The sequence below is a fragment of the Amphiprion ocellaris genome, chromosome 23 (genome assembly GCF_022539595.1).
Source record: "Amphiprion ocellaris isolate individual 3 ecotype Okinawa chromosome 23, ASM2253959v1, whole genome shotgun sequence".
Taxonomy (NCBI): domain Eukaryota; kingdom Metazoa; phylum Chordata; class Actinopteri; family Pomacentridae; genus Amphiprion; species Amphiprion ocellaris.
In genome coordinates this window covers 20,046,048-20,066,484 of record NC_072788.1, presented here as the reverse complement: position 1 = coordinate 20,066,484, position 20,437 = coordinate 20,046,048, and the positions used below count along the sequence as shown (strand labels likewise).

The 20,437-nt window shown below is 39.1% G+C and overlaps 2 protein-coding genes across 2 annotated transcripts; one reads left to right on the top strand and one right to left on the bottom strand.

The window, feature by feature from the left end:
- The first annotated feature begins 945 nt into the window (after window positions 1-945).
- arrb2b (arrestin, beta 2b) lies at window positions 946-17,948 on the top strand. Its single transcript, XM_023263628.3, has 14 exons — window positions 946-1,080; window positions 4,335-4,365; window positions 4,472-4,532; window positions 5,805-5,849; window positions 6,598-6,794; window positions 9,630-9,757; window positions 9,998-10,133; window positions 10,210-10,294; window positions 10,595-10,667; window positions 10,922-11,059; window positions 11,158-11,241; window positions 11,508-11,584; window positions 14,969-15,023; window positions 16,521-17,948. The coding sequence occupies exons 1-14, from the start codon at window positions 971-973 to the stop codon at window positions 16,618-16,620; spliced, it is 1,320 nt and encodes a 439-aa protein (XP_023119396.2). The 5' UTR covers window positions 946-970; the 3' UTR covers window positions 16,621-17,948.
- Window positions 17,949-18,364: 416 nt separating this feature from the next.
- On the bottom strand, window positions 18,365-20,417 carry med11 (mediator complex subunit 11). The gene is made up of 3 exons (XM_023263629.3): window positions 20,249-20,417; window positions 19,340-19,470; window positions 18,365-18,875 (listed from the first exon to the last, which is right to left on the bottom strand). Exons 1-3 carry the CDS (start codon window positions 20,316-20,318, stop codon window positions 18,711-18,713), a joined length of 366 nt encoding a protein of 121 aa, XP_023119397.1. The 5' UTR covers window positions 20,319-20,417; the 3' UTR covers window positions 18,365-18,710.
- Between the last annotated feature and the right edge of the window lie 20 nt (window positions 20,418-20,437).

Here is a 20,437-nt window from a genome sequence, read left to right as displayed (position 1 = left end):
GAAAGGAATATATAAACACAGTCGTGCAAAAATGATAATTGCTATAAACAGTAGTGTAAATGATACTTGCATAATGCACTGCAGAAAGCAGAGAATGCTGTTCATGATGCCAAAAAAAATACTGAACATGTCCATGGGGATAGTGACTTTTTTATGTGTGTAAGAATGGCTCAGCTGTTTATCCGGGTGACGGCAGTGGGGAAGAAGCTGTTTTTGTGTCTGGTGGTTTTTGTATACAGGGCTCTGTAGTGCCTGCTAGAGGGGAGGGGGGAAAATAGTTTATGTCCGGGGTGAGTGGGGTCTCTGATAATGTTTTCTGCCCTCTTCCTGGTTCTAGCGGGGTACAGTTCCTGGATGGAGGGCAGGGGGGCTCCAGTGATGTTCTCTACAGTCCATACTGTGTGCTGTAGTCTGTTTCTGTCCTGCTGTGTGACTGATCCAAACCACACAGTGATGACTGCAGTGTACAACTGGATCAACATAACTTATAATAATTATTATTTAAAATATTATGTTGTTTAAAAAATATGTTTCCACAATTACAATAGACAGCATTGAAAAAATAATACCAAAAAAAAAGATTTAAAATGAATTTTAACTGTTTTATTTGAGATTCAATTTGGTCGTCAGGGGGGTGGGACAAGAGAAATATGGAATTTTAGAAGGAACGCTAGACTTATTTGATATTCTAAAAATATTTTCAAACATTCTTTCCTCCTAGTTTTTTTAAAGATTTGGTCTCAGGACAAGTACATTTAAACGACAACTGCATGTTTTATTATTCTGTACGTTGATTATTTGAAATTTGATGGGTAGGATGTAAAATGTCTGGAATGATCCTATAGTAGTAGTAGTAGTAATACACTGTAGTGTTGTGGTTTGCAGTAGTACTGAAGGTGTTTGGGTGACTGTAGTGTCCATCATGTAGGGTGGGAGTGGTTTTTGTCCCTAAGCTGCGGAAGCAGGCTGGATGATCCTAAACAGCAACAGCGGAGACTCTGAACCAGGCGAAGCGTCAGGGCTGCAGACTAATCCAGTCTACCGGGGGCCAGGAGAGATGGGGGACGGAACCGGGACCAGGTAAGACACAGATCCAGATAGGAACATCTGTGTTGCCAAAAAATGGACGTGCAGGTCCGTTAACTCGTGAGGGGAAAGAGGGAACCATCCAGCCTCATTTAAAACCGGATATAGAAAGGAAAACAAGAACCAGACACATAAATGGAGTGATAGTCTAAATGTTTAAATGTTTAGTGACGCAGAGCAGCGATGAAACGAAACCACCTGACCACCAGCTGTTATGCTCAGTGGACCGTAGATCACTGAAAACTGACATTGTTTCTGCAATGTCGGACTGAAGAGTGATTCTAAAAATACTTGAAACTCTCATGAATCCGTGTCTAATAACTGCCATCGATGTTTTCACCTCCGAACAAGTGGGGCTAACTTCCTCATGAGTGAAAACGGGACGTGCTGTGGGTGTTGGCCACGGTTAGGATGGAGCCACAGCTTTTCCTCTCAGCAACTCATCAGTTTTAATTACGACTAGGAATTGATCGAGTCACCTGTTTGGCAGGATGAAGCCAAACTGTGCAGGTGTTTGACAGGGGAAAAGATTCTGCCAGATCCAGCTCGACTTGAACCACTTTTACAACTCGACCCGTCCTGAAGGATTCTTTGTGAGGAATTCAGGAGCGGCTGATAGAATACTGTAGATACACAACTTTCTGTTCCGTTTCCAGTGGAATACACAGGCTTGATTCTGTCTTCCACACATTTATCAAAGTCTGAGAGAACCACAAGAGAGATTTTATTTTATTTATTTTTTAACCACTAGGGGTCGCCAAAGACATCAATCTATCCATTTCTGTACAGTGCTTAATCCTCATTGGGATCGTGGGGTGCTTTAGTCTATCCCACCTGATTTATGGTGAAGGCAGGAACTCCATGCAGAAAGATCCCAGGCCCAGGGATGCAAACCGGGAATCCTCTAGGTGCAAGGCGAAAGTACTAACCACCGAGCCACTGTGCAGCCCTCGCCAAAGAAAAATATTCTAAATCACACTGAAGGAGAGAATCACACAGATTTCACATCTCTCCTGAAACACATTTTTGTTTATTTGGTCATGGCTCACTGGCAGACATGAAATACAATTATTTTCAAATGTGCACATTCACTGAGCAAAATAGGACAACTACTGTAAAGCATGCCAGTATTAACTTTATGTTACATCACTTACCTGTCACTGTTGGGCTGATGCTGACATTTTATTTCAAAAACTGTTGTCAGCAGATACTAATGATGGGATTGACATCATCTTGCAACTGTTGCGTAGAGTTATAAACCCTGTAGGACTACATGTTAGTCACAGGTCAATCAGAGCTTACTGTCTTTGTCATTGTTAGTTTAAACAAGTCTGAACTAACAATGTATGTGTGTGATGTACGGACCTGAGCATGGGTGCATTAAAGTTCCTCTGCAGTAATCAGTTGAACCCCAAATATTCATCTCTGTGTATTAAAGTTGTACATTAGGATTTTTTTAAATTACAAAATGACAGCTTCCTACCACTTACAATGTTTAAAACATAAAACAAACTTGATTTCTTTGGTTTTTACTTTATTCCAACTGTTTCAAGGACAATAGGTTTACAGCGGTCAGTTCTGTGAAACTATATATTGGGATGTATGAGGGTGAACAGCATTTATACCATATTATAGGTGAGTATGAGAAGCCTCAGCAATCCCATACCCTGTTTAGTTTATGAAACAGCTTTTCACTGGGAGATTTTCTTATGATTTATTATCGTATTCAGATTATTTGCCTTTAGGATAAGGAGTTGCCAGAAAGGGGTTCATGTGTCATGTGTTGAGGAAGTAAAGGACATTCTGGTGACAGTCAGGATGAGCACTTTGTTTTTTTTGCCCTTGTTTTCTTTCCTCAGAATGTAAAAGGCAGCACATTCTTGCACAGCCACATGCTATATTCCTAAAACTGCAGCAGTGTGCATAAAATGGGTAAAGCTGACTGGGCCTGGATGGCCTTGATAGCAGCTCGGCTTGCAGGCCTGCAAATTTACAACAAACATGTTCTACAGTAATGTAAATGATGAAGACATAGTTTCCATTTTGTGCTACTGTTTACATGAAGGGTATCTGATTAATGGCAATAATATGTCATAGAATATTTGCTGGCATACACATTACTGGCATAGACTGGCCACATTTCCTGTTATACTTATCATTCACTTCCTGTTTAGCTCCAGCAAAGACATTTTGTTTTTTTTCCCTCTGCTCTGGCTTTCACACTGCCTGGATTCTAAGCAGTGGGTCTCCCAAAGGACTAAATCATATAGATTGTACAAGGAAAACAAACAAGAACATTTGCGTCGGAGAAGATTTGTGGATCACACCTACTGCCTGCTGTAGTGAGTCAGCTGCATGGAACAAAACTTAATACATTTTCCCATACTGTAAAAAAGCTAGACAGGGCAAATCATGTGACCCGACTAGTATTTTTACTATATTGCACTGCCTTTTTAAATCTTTAGAACAGTCCTCTGCACATATACTTGCTTTGCTTTAGAGCATAGACTGACTATCTGCAGCACTGTAAGAGGATCAGAGGGTTCATATTTCATTAACAGTGGTTTGGCATGTGCAATCATGCGTAACATTTGTGTTTTTCTTCGGCTACATATTTTTTCTAGGGTCAATGGATCTTTATTCCATTGCAGTTACTGTTGTTTCTCTCAGGAGCATCAGCATGTTCCATGCTGTGAACTGTGACCTAATCACACATGGTCATTGACCGACCAAACGCACCATGCAGCCGTTAATTTACTTGTAGATTATGTTGACCTTCCTGTCCAGCAGTTCATGGTGCTTGTGAGCCAGTACTGCCGCTTTCCAACTGCTCACTTTTTGTTAACACCAAACTCAAGCATTGCAATGGCTTTACATTTACATTCCAATGTGGATAAACTAAAATGTAGCTCTTGCATGTGCTCACATTTTAGCTCTAACTTGCTCATTCTGTCAAGATAAATTCTTGAAGGTCATGGCCAAAATCTACTTTTTGCATTTGGAATCAGTCTGAATTACTGTGATTCTCTGTCATTCACCTAACAAATGCGTCTGACATTGTGAAAGATCCGGCTGGCAATGTGAACACAAACCTAACTAATGCAGCACTTTGTGTAGCTCAAAATGCACACACATCTCAGGTGACATTTCAAGACACCATACACATATCACACTTGCTGAAGCCCAGGTTACTGGTATAATAGAAACAGACAACACATTCAAAATCTGCTCTCTCACTTCTTTCACAGAGTCTTTAAGAAGTCCAGTCCTAATAGCAAGGTGGGATATGCGTGCCAAAGGTTATTTCTTTTGACCATTTTATCACTTTTATTTGCTTTTGTGGATTTTTCATCACTCTGTGATACATCTTTCATTCTCTCCACAGCTGACAGTTTATCTAGGCAAAAGAGATTTTGTTGATCACTTGGATCACGTCGATCCAGTGGGTGAGTCAAACCACACACATCACATTGACTTACATTAATATCCTGGGGCCTTACTCGAATCTTAACCTAAACCCAACCATAGACAGATGTTACAACATGTCTTAACAATAAAATTGCCTGATTTCCAACATAGATGCACACATTACTTCAGAGGACATCACAGTCACACACCCAAGCTTTACCATTAACAATGTAATCATTTACATTATGGGGTTGTGCAAAAGTAATAGAAGTAATAAAAAGTTTCATGATTCCCAAGTTTACATTAAGTTCTATGACATCCAGTTCAACTCACTGATTCTGGATTGTATGATACTCTTGTAAATGACACACTTGTTGTGTTGGTACTGTTGCCATGTCATGTTATGTTATTTTATGCTGTGTTTGGTGTGGTCTTTTACCTTGTTACCATTTTTAGAGTATTTTTGTATGCATTATGCAGTGTCTGTTTTTATATGAAACTGCAGTGTACTGATGACACTCAAAAAAACAGAACAACTGAGAGGGTGGAGCTTCCTGAATCTTAATCCTTCTTCAGAACAACTTTTCAGTTCACAATGTATGATGAAATTATACCAATCTTTCAACCTGCTGTTGTGAAATGCAGAGCAGATTGACAGTGTTTAAACAGACTTCTGTGCTGGTGAGTCACATCTGAGCCATTTTAGGGAACTAAGGGATTATTTTTGTGGAAGATAATGTAAAATCCTATTTTGTCACATGGATCTTTTAATGTGATATAGCAACATTTGTGATACGTTTCAAGAAAAATATATATATATACATAAGGTAAAAATCATTCACTGACATTAATGTAATGATTTAACTACATTTCTGCTTTAACCACAATAAATGTAATTTTTTGATGCTGATTTAAAGCATTTATTGACTACGCAGTGTTTAATTAAGTTCTTTAACAGCTTTTGTGTTATTTCTCTACATTTATTGCAAGTTCTTAATTTGATTTTGTTGTTAAACCTATAGACTGTCAACTGATTAACACTGCACTATGTACAGACCTTGTTCTAAATTTTTCACTCAAGTGCTTACAGCTCACTTTGTGTTGCCTGATTTGAATGAACGTATTATGTACTTTCTTTTCTACCTGCACCTGTGCACTCAGCACCTGCCAAAATGACCAAAATATCAAACTGCTGACAGACTGCTTGCTGGTTGTGGCACCATCATGAAAATAGGTAGCTGCATTTGTTTAAAGTCAGTCCTCAGATGCCTTTTTTTAACTGCATGTGTGTATTTGTGTGTGTTGTCTAGATGGAGTGATCATTGTAGATCCAGAGTATCTGAAAGATCGAAAAGGTAAGAAGACCTGAAGACAGACATAAAGTAACAGATGGATTTATGACCTTTTCAGACATGGGTCATACACATGAGATTGAACTTAAAACTCAACTGACATTAAAAAAAATCTAAAACTACCATGTGACAAATGATTTATCTATCTGTTTAAGATGGAGAACAGTTTGACTTACCATTAGATGCTGATCGATCCTGATTACGTGTTAAGGAGAATTTATGAACTTAAGTAATGTATGAAATTACTGCTGTTATCAAAACATAGATTACATTCTCTATTGGTGATTCTTAAACTGACCTGTTGCACACTCTGCATTGAGTGCAGTAAAGTTTTGTTTTTATATACATTTCAGTTTGTAATAGATGTGAAATTGTAGGATGTGCAAGAGAATGAATAAGATGTATTGTAATTTGGGCAGTAAATATGTCTTTTGTTCTATTATGTTTTTGAAACAATATTGGTGCTGAAATGTGAAAAAAAACCTTCCCCATATTGCTTCACACAGCTCAACTTGCATCACTGCTGTGCCCGTCTGTTAATGTGACAGCATTCAGTTCAGACTTGTGCTGAGCTGTAGACGATCCAGAGATGTTACTTGGTGCAGTCTAGTAAGCTTGCAGTCGCAACGTTTACAGAACAGTGACCAGGCTTACGTGAAGCTGGCACTTTCAGATGAATGGAAAGGAGGGCATGACTGAACAGGGCTTGATTCACTGACTGATTCCGATCTCTGTCTTTACGCCTTCTCAGTGTTTGTGACTCTGACCTGCGCATTTCGTTATGGTCGGGAGGACCTTGATGTCCTCGGCCTTTCCTTTCGGAAGGATCTGTACGTCAGTACCATTCAGGCCTTCCCTCCCCTGCAGGAGGAAAAGAAGCCTCTGAGCCGCTTGCAGGAGAGGCTGCTGAAGAAGCTGGGTCAGCATGCCTACCCCTTCAACTTCACTGTAAGATCACCAAATAAAAACATAACCTCAGCCTCTCCCTGAGAGGACTAGAAACCAGTATAACAGCTCTTCATCTCACATGACCGTGAATTGATTCTACTGTTAACACTTACTTGGGCTTTTTTGAGAAGACAAAATATTTGCATAGTTGGCTCAAAAAGAAAAGTGAAAAGAGGAAGAGGCATAGTCTTGTATACATACAGCCACACAATTTTCAGCATTTCAGCTCTGTATACCACCGCAATAGATTTGAAATGAAACAGTCAAGATGTGCTTTAAGTGCAGACTTTCAGCTTTAATTTGAGGGCATTTACATCCAAATCAGGTGAACGGTGGAGAAATTACACCACATTTTATATGTGCCCTCCACCTTTTGAAGGGACCAAAAGTAATTGGAGAAACTAACAAAATCATGAATCAAATTGTCACTTTTAATATTTGGTTACAAATACTTTGCAGTCAATGACAGCCTGAAGTCTGGAACCCATAGACATCACTAGACGCTGTCTGTCTAATATCAGAGAACCAGCTCCATTGACAGCCATACATGCCCACGCCATGACACTACTACCACCAGGTTTCACTCATAGGCTGGTATTGATTGATTGATGCTTTGGATCTTGAGCAGTTCATTCCCTTCTCCAGACTCTTCTCTTCCCATCATTCTGGTACAAATTGGTCTACGTCTCATCTGTCCATAGGATGTTGTTCCAGAACTGCACAGGCTCTTTTCGATATTTTCTGGCAAACTCTAATCTGGCCTTCCTGCTACTCAGGCTCACCAATTAAATTAAGTTCAATTCAATTTTATTTACATAGTGCCAATTACAATTCAAATTGCCTCAAGATGTTTTACAGAACAGATATGCCTGAACCCCCAGAGCAAGCCCTAAGGCAACAGTGGCAAGAAAAAACTCCCTTTTAACGGGAAGAAACCTTGAGCAGAACCCAGCAATGGTTTACACCTTGTGGTAAACCCTCTTTATTCACTTTGGGGAAGTCTTGTTGCCTTTTACCTCCTGGAAAATGTTCTTGATCTCGCCAACTGTTGTGAAGGGGTTTTTCTTGACCAGGGAAAGGATTCTTCTGCCATCTACCCCACTTGCTTGCATGGTCTTCCGGATCTTTTGGCATTATTGAGCTCACCAGTGTGTTCTTTCTTTTTAAAAATGTTGATTTGGCCACACCTAATGTTTTTGCCGTCTCTCTGATGGGTTTGTTTGGATTTTTCAGCCTAATGATGGCTTGCTTCATGATAGTGACAGCTCTTTGGAGTTCATAATGAGGGTTGACCTCAACAGATTCCAAACACAAATACCAAACGTGAAATGAACTCTAGACCTTTTATCTGCTCCTTGTAAATGAAATAATGAGGAAATAACACACACCTGGCCATGGAACAGCTGACCAGGCAGTCCAAGTAGTTTTGTTCTCTTTAAAAGGTGGAGGACATGTACAAAATGTGTTGTAATTCCTCTACTGTTTACTTGATTTAGATGTAAATAGCCTCAAATTTAAGCTAAAAGCCTGCATTTAAAGCACATCTTGATTGTTTCATTTCAAATTCATTATGGTAGAACTGAAATTCTGAAAATTGTGTCATTGTCCTAATATTTATGGGCTTGACTGTATGTAAGCATATACAAATGTACATGTTTACACATAATTACATACACACACACACACACACATACAAACACACACGCACATACATGTATGTATTTTCATCAGCACAAATGTACACATACATGCATAGTGAGAATATATGAGTATGAGGACATATGACTGTGAGCATGTGTATGTGCATTTCATAATGTATATAAGTGTGAGAATGCATTTATGTTGCTGCCTGAATATATGTGCACCAATTAGCCACAACATTAAATCTCACCAGCTGATATTTTGTACGTCCCTCACGTTCCACCAAAACAGCTCTGTCCCATTGAGGCGTGGACTTCACAGATCTCTAAAAGTGTCCTGTGGTATCAAGCACCAAGACATTAGCAGCAGATCTTTTAAGCCCTGTATGATACGAGGTTCCAGCTTTTCCCAGCACAACACTGACCAGAACCTCACACTTCCTCCACAAGCTTACATTCTTTCCACAGAGCATCCTGCCGCCATCTAATAAAACCCCACCCACTGACAGGTGCCACTGTAACAGCATAATCAATATTATTTACTTCACCTGTCAGCAGTTGTAATGTGGCTGATCAGTTTGTGTGTATGTGCTGACTATGTATGAATCTGGAAAGCATGAAACTGTAACCATGGCACTCTCATGGCACCAGTGTCAGCTTTGTTGCCATATGATATAAACAGTTGCATATTTTTAGCGATGGCTGCAAGAATTACCAGATAAATGTCAACAATGTGGACCGAATTGTTGATATACTTTCACCTGCACCGACCAGCAAACAGGATAAAGGTTTTGAGTTGAACATAGAGCCTTGAACAAAAGTTTATTCTGCTGGGTCAAAAATGTACATACAGCAGCTTGAATTATTAGTTTTGGTGATGTAGATAGCTGTGTTAATCAAATATTTCAGTGACATGACCTCTTAACTTCTCGTGAGTCATTATAGTTGACTACAACCATTATTTTATTAGAACAGTGAAAAACATGTTCTAAATGTATGTGAAATAAAAGAGACATTTTTTAAATGTCTAACTGATTCACTGTTCCTAAACCAATTAATTCTACATATTTTTAAATGCAAGTCACACATGACACTGTGGAATTAATGACATGATTTTTAAAATCATTTGGCAGGTCTAAATGCAGCTAGAGCTAATGTTTAGCTTTGACTTTATTTTTGTGTGTGGACGTCTCAGATCCCCCAGAACTTGCCCTGTTCAGTGACCCTCCAGCCTGGCCCAGAGGACACTGGGAAGGCGTGTGGTGTGGACTACGAGCTTCAAGCCTTCTGTGCAAAGAATGCGGAAGAGAAGATACACCAAAGGTCCATCACATGCCAGAGACTAACTAAGCTAACACATCCCCCTAGAGAAATACAGTAAACAGTGTAGTGTGTGGAAACATACTGAAGAGTAGTCATTGTCCAGGTTCTCCTTTTGCATCAGAATTTTTTCATGCAAATACCTAATATTTTATGCTTTGTTGCTGTCTTGTGCTGGCAACAGTTAATGTACCTTAAAAATGTATAAAAATGTAAATGTGAATGAACCTGCTGTGTTTGTAGGAACTCAGTGCATCTGGTGATTAGGAAGGTTCAGTTTGCCCCAGAGAAGCCAGGTCCACAGCCAATGGTGGAGACTAGTCGCAGCTTTCTGATGTCTGATAGAGCTCTACACCTAGAGGCTTCATTGGATAAGGAGGTAACACAGTCACACACTTTGACGCACCATTTAATGAGTAAAATACAAACACTGCTCAATCTCTGTCTCCTTGCAGCTGTATTATCATGGTGAGCCCATCAGTGTCAACGTCCGCGTTACCAACAACTCCACCAAGACTGTCAAGCGAGCAAAGATCTCTGGTAACTCTATCTGACCTCATACACACACTTCAGTCTTTCAGTTACAGTATAATGCAACTCAATATTTGAAGGAACCCTTTTTTACCACTTGGGTGAGCAATTTATTATTTATTGTTGTTGGGTGCTGAAAGTAAAATGGAAATATTCATCTATGTAGCAGCATTTAAGACTTTTAAGCTTACTTTTATGTTGCCTAATTATGTCATTTATTTATCCAGAATTACACTAATTATCGCTACTCAGAGCTAACTTTTGAAGACAAGTAAATGGGCTACTATAATTCTTCTTTCTTTCTCTTAGTCCGTCAATGTGCTGATATCTGCCTGTTCTCCATGGCTCAGTATAAGTGCTCTGTTGCCCAGGTTGAAGCAGAGTAAGTTCTTATTCTATACTGTTGTTGTCTGTCTGTCTGTCTGTCTGTCTGTCACTGAGTTAAACACATAATGTCACATAGGCTTAGTGCGCTCATTTGTAGTCATGAATGAAATCCTATTTTCTTTTCGGAGCTCACTTAAGACATGACTATATTAGTATGTAGCAACAAACAGAACGAATACATAACTTTATCATTTTTTCTTCCCCTTTTGTTCGTTTCTTCGTAACATTTGCCCCCACTCCCAACCTCAGTCATCAGGTTTCTCCAAGCTCTACTTCCTGCCAGGTCTACGTACTGACCCCCGTGCTGGGTACCAACAGGGAAAAGAGAGGCCTGGCACTGGATGGAAAGCTAAAGCATGAAGACACCAACTTGGCCTCCAGCACCATGTACACACACATATACGCACACATCTGACAGAAAAGGATTTACTTTTTATGCAAACAGGCAACCAACTCTTCCCTATGTGTGTGTATTCTGTATTTAGAGTAAAAGAAGGATGCAACAAGGAGATGATGGGGATCTTGGTTTCCTACAGAGTTAAAGTGAAACTGGTGGTGTCTCGTGGTGGGTAGGTAAACACACTCAAGCTTGATACAGTAATGGCTCTGCAAATGACTTAATGATTTGCTGTATTTCTGGAAATATACAAATGTCTGCTGCTGCTGTGTGTGTGTGTGTGTGTGTGTGTGTGTGTGTGTGTGTGTGTGTGTGTGTGTGTGTGTGTGTGTGTGTGTGTGTGTGTGTGTGTGTGTGTGTGTGTGTGTGTGTGTGTGTGTGTGTGTGTGTGTGTGTGTGTGTGTGTGTGTGTGTGTGTGTGTGTGTGTGTGTGCGTAGGGATGTGGCAGTGGAGCTTCCGTTTGTCTTGATGCATCCCAAACCTGCACAACACCCCAGGTCCCAGCCCCAGTCAGGTAACACACACAGTTGGATTTCAGAGGATATTACATTGACCTGCTTTCATTCCTGGGGGCTTACCTTAATCCCTACTCTAACCTTAATGTAAATCTAATGTTACCTCAACCTTGAAATCATTCAAATCACCATTTTTTAAAATGGCACTTTTAAAACAACAGCCGCTGTGCCAAAGTGCATTCCAGTAAAAAAGGACGTAATTGGCATACAGAAGTTCAAATATTGGGGTTAAGACCCGATAGAGGTATGTTTGATGGGATTTTACTGAAGTAATACATGTTTGGGAATAGAACCCTCAAAAATCTATATAAAATACAACTTTAACTGACTGCAATACATACTAAACTTAAGACCCTTTAGTGGTATTAATTACAGAGATTAGGGTAACTAATAATATAGCTAGATAGAGCTGAACCTACCTAATCCAGATAGTGCAGCAAAAATTGCAGCATTAATTATTCCATTACTATTATAGAATTAGTAATTAAGAAGATTAACCTAATAATTTTGAACTGAAGTTGTAAAAAATATATGCATGAAAACTCAGCAAGTTTAAGGATTCAGTGGTTCCAATATAAGAAAAAATATTTATTCTATGTGGCTAATTTTCATGGAGTTTTTCATTTAATTGTATTTATTTATCATATTATTTTGAAATATTTTTTATATTTTTGATTTTTGTTCATTTGATGTTTTCATGTTTCATTTGCCAGCGTGGAGAAGAACGAGTTAGAAAGAGCAGAATAGCAGAGGCAAACACATAACACATACAGAATACAAAAACACTGTAGGACAAATAGACCACAGATCAGACCTGTACAACTCCAGATCCAGAAATACCTGAGAGATGTACAAGGAGAAAGAGGACCTAGAGGATAAAGCACAGACTATGGGAGAGAGAAGACATAAAGTAAAGGAGCATTAGTAACATCCAATAAAACTGCATGGAGAGCATGACCAGGACTAACCTGTTAAGGTACACATATGAACAGGATGGCGATGGTAAAGCCATGGCTAGATTAAAAACAAAGAGAGATTGAACTACAATAACAAAAGAGTTAAAGCCCTTTCAGACATGCGCTACATTCCATAAATCTGACAGCAGCTTAACGTGTCAGCTTCATATCAGCTTCAAGCTGAAGTGTGTTTTTTCCAGCTGTTTGGAACCGTTGCCTCAGAGTTTGTTTATTACCTGCAGCATCAGACAGCAGAAAGATACATATGTGCATCTTCCAAGAGAGAGAGAGAGAGAGCTGGCTTAATTCAATTCTTGTATTTATGTAAATTATCACCGAGAGCATGGAGAGCAGATGAGTCTGGACCAGGGTCTGAAAGCACCTTAGATAAGTGAGCTGTCACACACAGAATGACAGTTGACAGCTGTGCAGGACTGTTTTTTCATAATTTATTACAAACCTACAATATCAGACAGCTGCAGGATCTATGAATGGTGTGAGGAACATTAATGGAAAAGTGAGCTTTGTCTGAATGACTGGGATGCCATCACTTTAACGGATTGATAAAGCCCGCAATATTTCATGTCCTGTGTCTGAAAGAGGCTTTTAGGGGCTTAAAAGTGAAATCAGGCAATGAGCATTACTAAGGCAGCTTCAAAAAAACTAAAGATGATCTCTTAATTGGGATTTGAAATTTTCCATTAGTGGGAAAGCAGTTAATGTGGAACAGCAGACTGTTCCAGAACCTGGGTGCAACAACCCAAAAAGCCTGGTCACCTCTAGTTCTGAGGTGTGAATGGGAGACTGAGGAACTGTAAGGATGAAGCCAACAGGCAGAAAGATGCTGAATACAACATTCAGAACCACTGGATGTTGCACTAGATCACCAGAATCTCAGACCAGACATACGGGCATGTTAGCTACACCTCCCCCATCCTGTCGCATTTAATTTACAACCAGAAAAGTTGTGTACATAAGATTCAACAAGAAATAATCCAGCTGCAATCATTCCCCCAGACTTGCATTGTAAAATGCTTGTCAACTTGAGTTGCATTATCTTCATTTAATCTGTCTCTCCTTTGTTTTGCTGTCTGTTCTGCTATGCATGTATCGGTTATATCGTGACACAAAGCAGAGGCCAGACGATAGTAGAGGAGAGCCAAAAAACAGCAGCATGAATGCTCATACTGAGCTGAAATGAAAAGGCTACACTTTAGATTTTTTGTTTTTTGAGACTTTGATTGAACCCTCCAGACCGCACTTTCACTTTTATAATGCAATGTAGAAGGCCACCCTTAATACCTTCATAAAATGGAAGAGGACCAATTGTTTTAAAGTGAAGGACTCACAAGTACTACTATATACATGTGGCCAGACCACCTACCAAAAGTAATAAGACACATACTAGAAAAGTAAAGCTCAGGTTCGAACACACATAGAAGGGGACCAAACCCAGTGTCTGGTGATGTCTATGTGTTCCAGAATTCAGGCTGTCATTGACTGCAAAGGATGTGCAACCAAATATTTAAAGTGATAATATGACTTACGATTATGTTAGTTTGTCCAGTTACTTTTGGTCCCTTCAAAAGGTGGAGGGCACATATAAAATGTGTTGTAATTTCTCCACCGTTCACCTGATGTAAGTTCCAATTAAAGAAGCCAACAGCTTGACGCTCTGAACATTCCTCTCTCCACGTACCACATTCCAGAAAAAATCCACTGGGCCACTCGTAAAAGTTGCACTGTTAACTGAAATGTTCAAACAACAAAAATACAGTGTACAAAATAATTCTTTCTCTAAAATCCAAAAAATATTCCAAGGCAATCCAAAAAATAAGAAAACAGAGGTCAATACAGAGGTAAAAAAAAAACTGTGACTCCCCTCTCTGTGCCTGACAGCTGACTACTTAGCCACACCCACTTTTCCCATAACTCAAGTTACTGCACTTTAACCGTCACACATTAACTTAAATGCATTTAGGTTCCTACACCTGATTTGAATGTAAATACGCTCAAATTAAAGCTGAAAGTCTGCACTTAAGCACATCTTGATCCTTCATCTTGATTGTTTCATTTAAATCCATTGTGGTGGTGTACGGAGCCCAAATGCTGAAAACTGTGTCAATGTCCAAATATTTATGGACCTGACTGTCTATCTTTTCACCACAACTATATGTGTGCTGCTATGTTCATGCTATATATAGTTTACATTCTCTATATCAAAGTCAATGTAGAACTGTATTTTTGTTAGGTGGACATGCTTTTTGTCACTAAATGGGAGACAGATCTCCACAGTGTGACAGATTAATATCCCTAAAAGAAGAGTAATACAAGTACACACACACAAACACACCTCGTAGCCATAGATCTATGTGAGTTGGGAGGATTAGTGTCATTTAATTACTTAATGTCCTTTTGTTTCCCCAGTTGCTCCAGAGAGTGAGCCTCACGTGGACACAAACCTCATAGAGTTTGACACGAAGTAAGTGTGTGTGTGTGTGTGTGTGTGTGTGCATGCTTGCATGTGTGTGTCTGGTGCTGGGATGTTAGTCTTCTGACCATGCAGTAGCAAAATTCACTGACACAACAATGGGTTTGGGATAGGAAAATGACATGTCACTGAGTTAGAAAGCAGCAAATAAAATTAGATAGTAACACCAATTTTACTATGAAATACCATCTTGGGATCTTCTATCACAGTAACCAGACCATCTGACACAAGCATTTTTTTTCTTTTTCTGTTTTATTTGCGTTTTTAAACCGAGACATTTTCTGAGACAGCATTATTTTTTTAAACAAGACTTAGCTGGCCAGAATAGCAGCCTGCTATTTGAATTCAACATTTATTTATAGGCCTATTACTATTCTTTACTGCTGATGGTTAAGTTTTTTTTTTTCTGTTTCACAAATGATTTGAATGCAAATGCCATGTTGTATAGGTGATCCCATGCAGCAAAGCGTCTGAGCTCCTTTGAGCTGTGTACTTAGGGAAACTAGGTGATGGCTTCATGAAGCATGTCCCAGTATGCAAACATCTATACTGCTCACAGTTAGTATGGGTAATGGAATGGAGCATTTAGAATAGTTCTGTTCTTTGGGAAACATATTTTGAATATGGTGTTTGAACACATAATTTCTAAACTTTTTGAATCAGTTTTAAATGGGGCAGACTGTTAATTTATCTCAGTTATTTGGTCAGAATTGCAGAGATAGATAAGTGGTGAGTGTACTCAGTTCTGGTATATGCTGTAAATAATTTGGTCAAGTTCATCTAATGTTCAAAACCAACACTATCTTTTGCACAGACTGAGCGCAATGTCATTTATGAAGATCTGATTTTTGTTGTTTTGTTTTGTGTTTAGTTTCAAGTGTGTAAAGTAGCTTTGAGTTGGGTTGATTTAAAAAGTATAGATAAGTATCATGTGCGTACACATTCGTTTTCCTTTGCTGGATCTCAGCTGTAGATATAGAACCCTGTGGTACATCTTTTGTGATCTGAAAGATTTAAGATGGACTGTTGTCAATATAGGGCTGTACAGTGGCTTGGTGGTTAGCACTTTGCCGTACAGCTAGAAGATCCCTGGTTTGCATCCCTGCCTTCCCGTGATCTTTCTGCATGGAGTTTGTATGTTCTCCCTGTGCTCCCACTCTGGCTTCCTCCCACAGTCCAAAAACATGCTGAGGTTAAATGGAGATTCTAAATTGTACGTAGGTGTGAATGTGAGTGTGACTGTTTGTCTCTATGTGTAGTCCTGTGATAGACTGGTGATCTGTCCAGGGTGTCCCTTGCCTTCACCCTAAGTCAGCTGGGATAGACTCCAGTCCCCACAACCCTAATGAGGATTAAGCAGTGATGGATGGATGTTGTCAATATAGACACTCAAACTCAGACTAGTCTATATTTACTGAAATGTACTTGTGCTTATTTTAGTGTAATATGTTTCATAATAGTATGTAATGAGAATCTTTCTCTTGTCAGTACTTCCTCTCAGGTTGACGACTTTGTGTTTGAAGATTTTGCCCGCCTGCGGTTAACAGGGTTGAACGATGACAAGGATGAAGACAGTCCCTTCTTTTAGCAGGGTTACAGGATGCTTTAATCCCATAACCCAAGAAGAAGTAAAAAAATAGGGAAGATGTGGAGCAGACAGCCAGAACTCTGAGGACAGACTGTATTCTTGCTTTAATTGTACCATTTATGCTGTCTGGACAACTACATGTGTCTTTTGTTAAAGGAACAGATCAACAATTTAAGAAATCTGATGTTTGCTGTTGGAATCATACTGTTTATATGTTAGTATATAAACAGCTATCAGTGTTATACATGCTGCTGTGATTCAGGATAAGTAGTTGAATCAGGGAAGTCTTTAAAATAAAAACAAAAGTGATGTTTTTATATTGATGGTAGGTGAGCTGTCGTCTTCAGGTATCACTAAAGCTGTCAAGAGCAATAACAGGAACTTCAGATTGTTACCGCTTCCTATGATGAACTCAAATACATTTTATATCAGAACAAAAACAGGAATGATTTTATTTTTGTAGCTATTTTTTTCATACCAGCAAATGCCATTCCACAGACAAACATGCCTCCAGTTTCGAAGCGTGGTGTCAGTGGACACTCTAAGAAAACACAGTGGACATTGCTCCACTAAGCCTTTGAAAAAATATCAAACCAACGGTGTAGAGGTACCAACATGGAAGAGGTTGAATGAATCTGTTAATAGTGATGTGATGTTTTCACAGGAATCCCTTAATTTTGGTTGGATTGAAGAATTGTGATTGGGGTATGTAGTGAACAGAACATTTTACAGATTTAAAATAAACTTGTCAGTGCTCTCTGGTAAATAAATGGTGTAAAGGAGATACTGTTTCTAAATGATCTCCATCATGTAGTTGACATATAATTTCTTATAACTATCAGTAATAATATTAGCCTGCCAATTCATCATTGAAGCTACACTATTCTAATGCTTTTGCTCCATGATTATTGTCTATACTGCATCATCAACACAGACCTTACGTTCACTACACTTCATAACACTGTATTTTTGTCTTGTTCCCCACATGCTATTTTCACAGTGAAAGAGACAAAAACATATATCTTTGTGTCTGTCTCTGTGTCTCAGCTTAACACCCATATTTACTGTCCTTGTTTGTTAGTGTCTCAACAAGCTTATGTTTTTGTAACCATGTAAAATGTATTTTTTTCTATTTTACTCTAAGGAAATGCTTCCTATGTGTATGTGTAGGTGTTAGCCATGGCACCTAGTTACTGTAATCAAGATTTATAGTATAATGTACAAAAAAACAACATTATAATTCAAAAATGCCTTAATTTTGCTGTATACCACACTTTGTTTTGTATCTGCAAATAAACTTTTCCATTTGTCAAATGGAAGGTGATGTATCTGCTGTGAAATACGGCAATCTTTCTGTTAGACTTCATCCTAACACCAGGATGCTTTCCGCTGAGCCCATAAAATTCAATATTGAATTCAATTGTTGAATGTTGAAAGATATACAGCAGATGTAGCTGCATCTTTGAGCCACCTGTTAATTAAAAATGCGTTAAACTTCTCACATTCTCAAGTCTGAACTCCGGAAAAGCTGAGTTTAGGAGTAAATATAACCCAAATGAGGATATTTGTGGTCAAGGACAAAGTTGTGCACTCTCATATATTTACTTTCATGACTCTACTTCTGTTGGCAGCACCATGCTTCTGTTGAAGTTCCCTCTGTATGATTACAACTCAGGGAAAGTATTTTTCATTCTGCAGCACTAAAAGCAAAAGTGTTGATTAACTATAATGAAACCATTTCCAACACGTTTCCTGGTTGTTGTATTAAAAGTATCTTAACAGTTTGTACATATGGCCTGCTATTTGTACCAATTATCATGAAACACCCAACAACAAAATATTACCAGAAATGCAACATACATCATATAGAAAAACAGATTTCTTGCATTAAAAAAACAACAACAAAAAATATTTTCTTTCTTTTAGTCATCCTATAAGTTTGTTGGAATAGTTGTGTATGTAAAGAACAGTAAAAAGTATCTGCGAAAAGATTTGAACACTGGTAGTAGAATTGGGGAATAAAGTCCCATCGGGTATCAGAATGAAGTACTGCTACAGTCCCAGCAGTCAGGAAGCTGCCCTCTTTGCTCTCATGTCTGCTGCTGCTGCTGTTGCTGCTGCTGCTCCAACATGACTTCACAGGTTCGTCCCAGTTCTCCAAGTTTGACTTTGGCATACTCAGCTCTGTTTAGTGCCATCTGACAGTCCTTCCTGGCTGAATAAGTGGAACCTTCATGAGGCTGACCAGTAGCTACCTGGAGAAAAGACAAGAAAATGAGCTTGAGTCCACTATTCACAACACAATGCATTCTGTCTAAATTTGTTTTGATTTGTCAAAGCAGCAATGACTGTATTTGTGAAGCTCATCTATAAAGTTTGATTTGTTTCAAGTTTTGATTTGTTGATTTGACTTACTGCTCTACCACTTAATTATGAATACTAAGATTTATGCAAATATGTTCCAAAAGGCAACACAATATTTATTATAAAGCCTAATTTTCAATACAGAGATACAGTACTAATTAGCTGTCATACTATTGGGGAGAGTGATATGTATATACTCAGCACTGTATCCGTGAATATTATACTAAATATAAACACCTAAAAAGGTTGATAACAATTATACTCCAGTCAAGGTGACACACTTTCTGAAACAGAACAAGGTTCATCAGGCACTACAGCTGTGTTGTTGAAACAGTACTACAGTTGTGCGTTTAACCTGTGTGAGGTAGCGGATCTGGGAACTCAGTTCATTCTCCACTCGGTTGACTGAGCTCTGGAACTGGACCAGCTGTCTGTCAAGGAAGCTGGCATTGGGTTTGTCTTTTGAGAGTTCCAGGACAATGTTACCTGCCAGGAATACCATACATCAGCAATTATCAAATACCATACATCAGTTCATGACTATATTAAAATGAAGGCAACTGGACTTGCTGAAAAGCCTCTTCAACTCTAAGTGGTGGGGTGTCCCAGGTATTGAGACTTATGTGGGATTGCTGAGGTCACATATGAGCCCCCCAGCCATCATCTGAGTGCTCGGATCACATTAGTTGAGATGTTAAGGGGTGTTAACCTGTTGCTGGAGATGTCTCAGAACTGCACTGTAAGTGACTAATAAGTGTTGTCTCCTACGATTTGCGGTGGTTGTTTCAGTTTGGCTTCAAACATCTTTAAGAAACTCAAGCAAGTCTACTTGTCTCCACCTTAACACTTCGATATACCATGACCTACATGGTAAGAATCTTTGCTGCCATAAGTTATGACATTTTAACCATGCCAGAAACCTGATTTTAACTTTACAGTAATTCAGCGATTACACACAAACACTTAAAACTAGTACATTCATTGCTTTTTGCCATTAAAAGGCTGCAGTCATATGCAGTACCAACATCTGAAGTCTTAATGTTGAATTTGTCATTTGTTCCCTATTTTCTGATGAATGCATCAAAGATTGACTCAACTTTTAGCTCCAATTTGGTTACCACACAGACAAATGTTTCTGACTATTGGAACCCTGTCTGAAGAATTTTTGCAGCTCGGGGATTTACCACAGCAGTAACACAGAAAACAATTTTAGCCTCGCAGTCTAAATATTTCAGCGGCTTTGCTGGGAGAAATATGTCCTCACCGGCACACTGCAGGACCGATGCTATCTCCTTTTCTGTGTCCTCCAGAGCTCTGAGCCGGTCATTAGCCATTAGTAGGCAAAAAATCGCTACAACTAGCAGCTCTCCAAGCAGAATTTCCCCTGTTCGGTGACACACTGTGGACCACGGCTGCTTACAACAAAGAATGCACTCAAACGACGTCACTGTGT

Bases quoted from the DNA above. Each gene is read 5' to 3' on its own strand.
- arrb2b (XM_023263628.3), top strand. From the start codon at position 971: ATGATCCTAAACAGCAACAGCGGAGACTCTGAACCAGGCGAAGCGTCA. The intron at 10,668-10,921 runs GTAAGTTCTTAT...TCCCAACCTCAG, and splicing joins GTTGCCCAGGTTGAAGCAGA to TCATCAGGTTTCTCCAAGCT. The intron at 11,060-11,157 runs GTACACACACAT...TTCTGTATTTAG, and splicing joins AACTTGGCCTCCAGCACCAT to AGTAAAAGAAGGATGCAACA.
- med11 (XM_023263629.3), bottom strand. From the start codon at position 20,318: ATGGCTAATGACCGGCTCAGAGCTCTGGAGGACACAGAAAAGGAGATA. The intron at 19,471-20,248 runs GTGAGGACATAT...TATTCCTGGCAG, and splicing joins ATCGGTCCTGCAGTGTGCCG to GTAACATTGTCCTGGAACTC. The intron at 18,876-19,339 runs GTTAAACGCACA...TCTTTTCTCCAG, and splicing joins AGATCCGCTACCTCACACAG to GTAGCTACTGGTCAGCCTCA.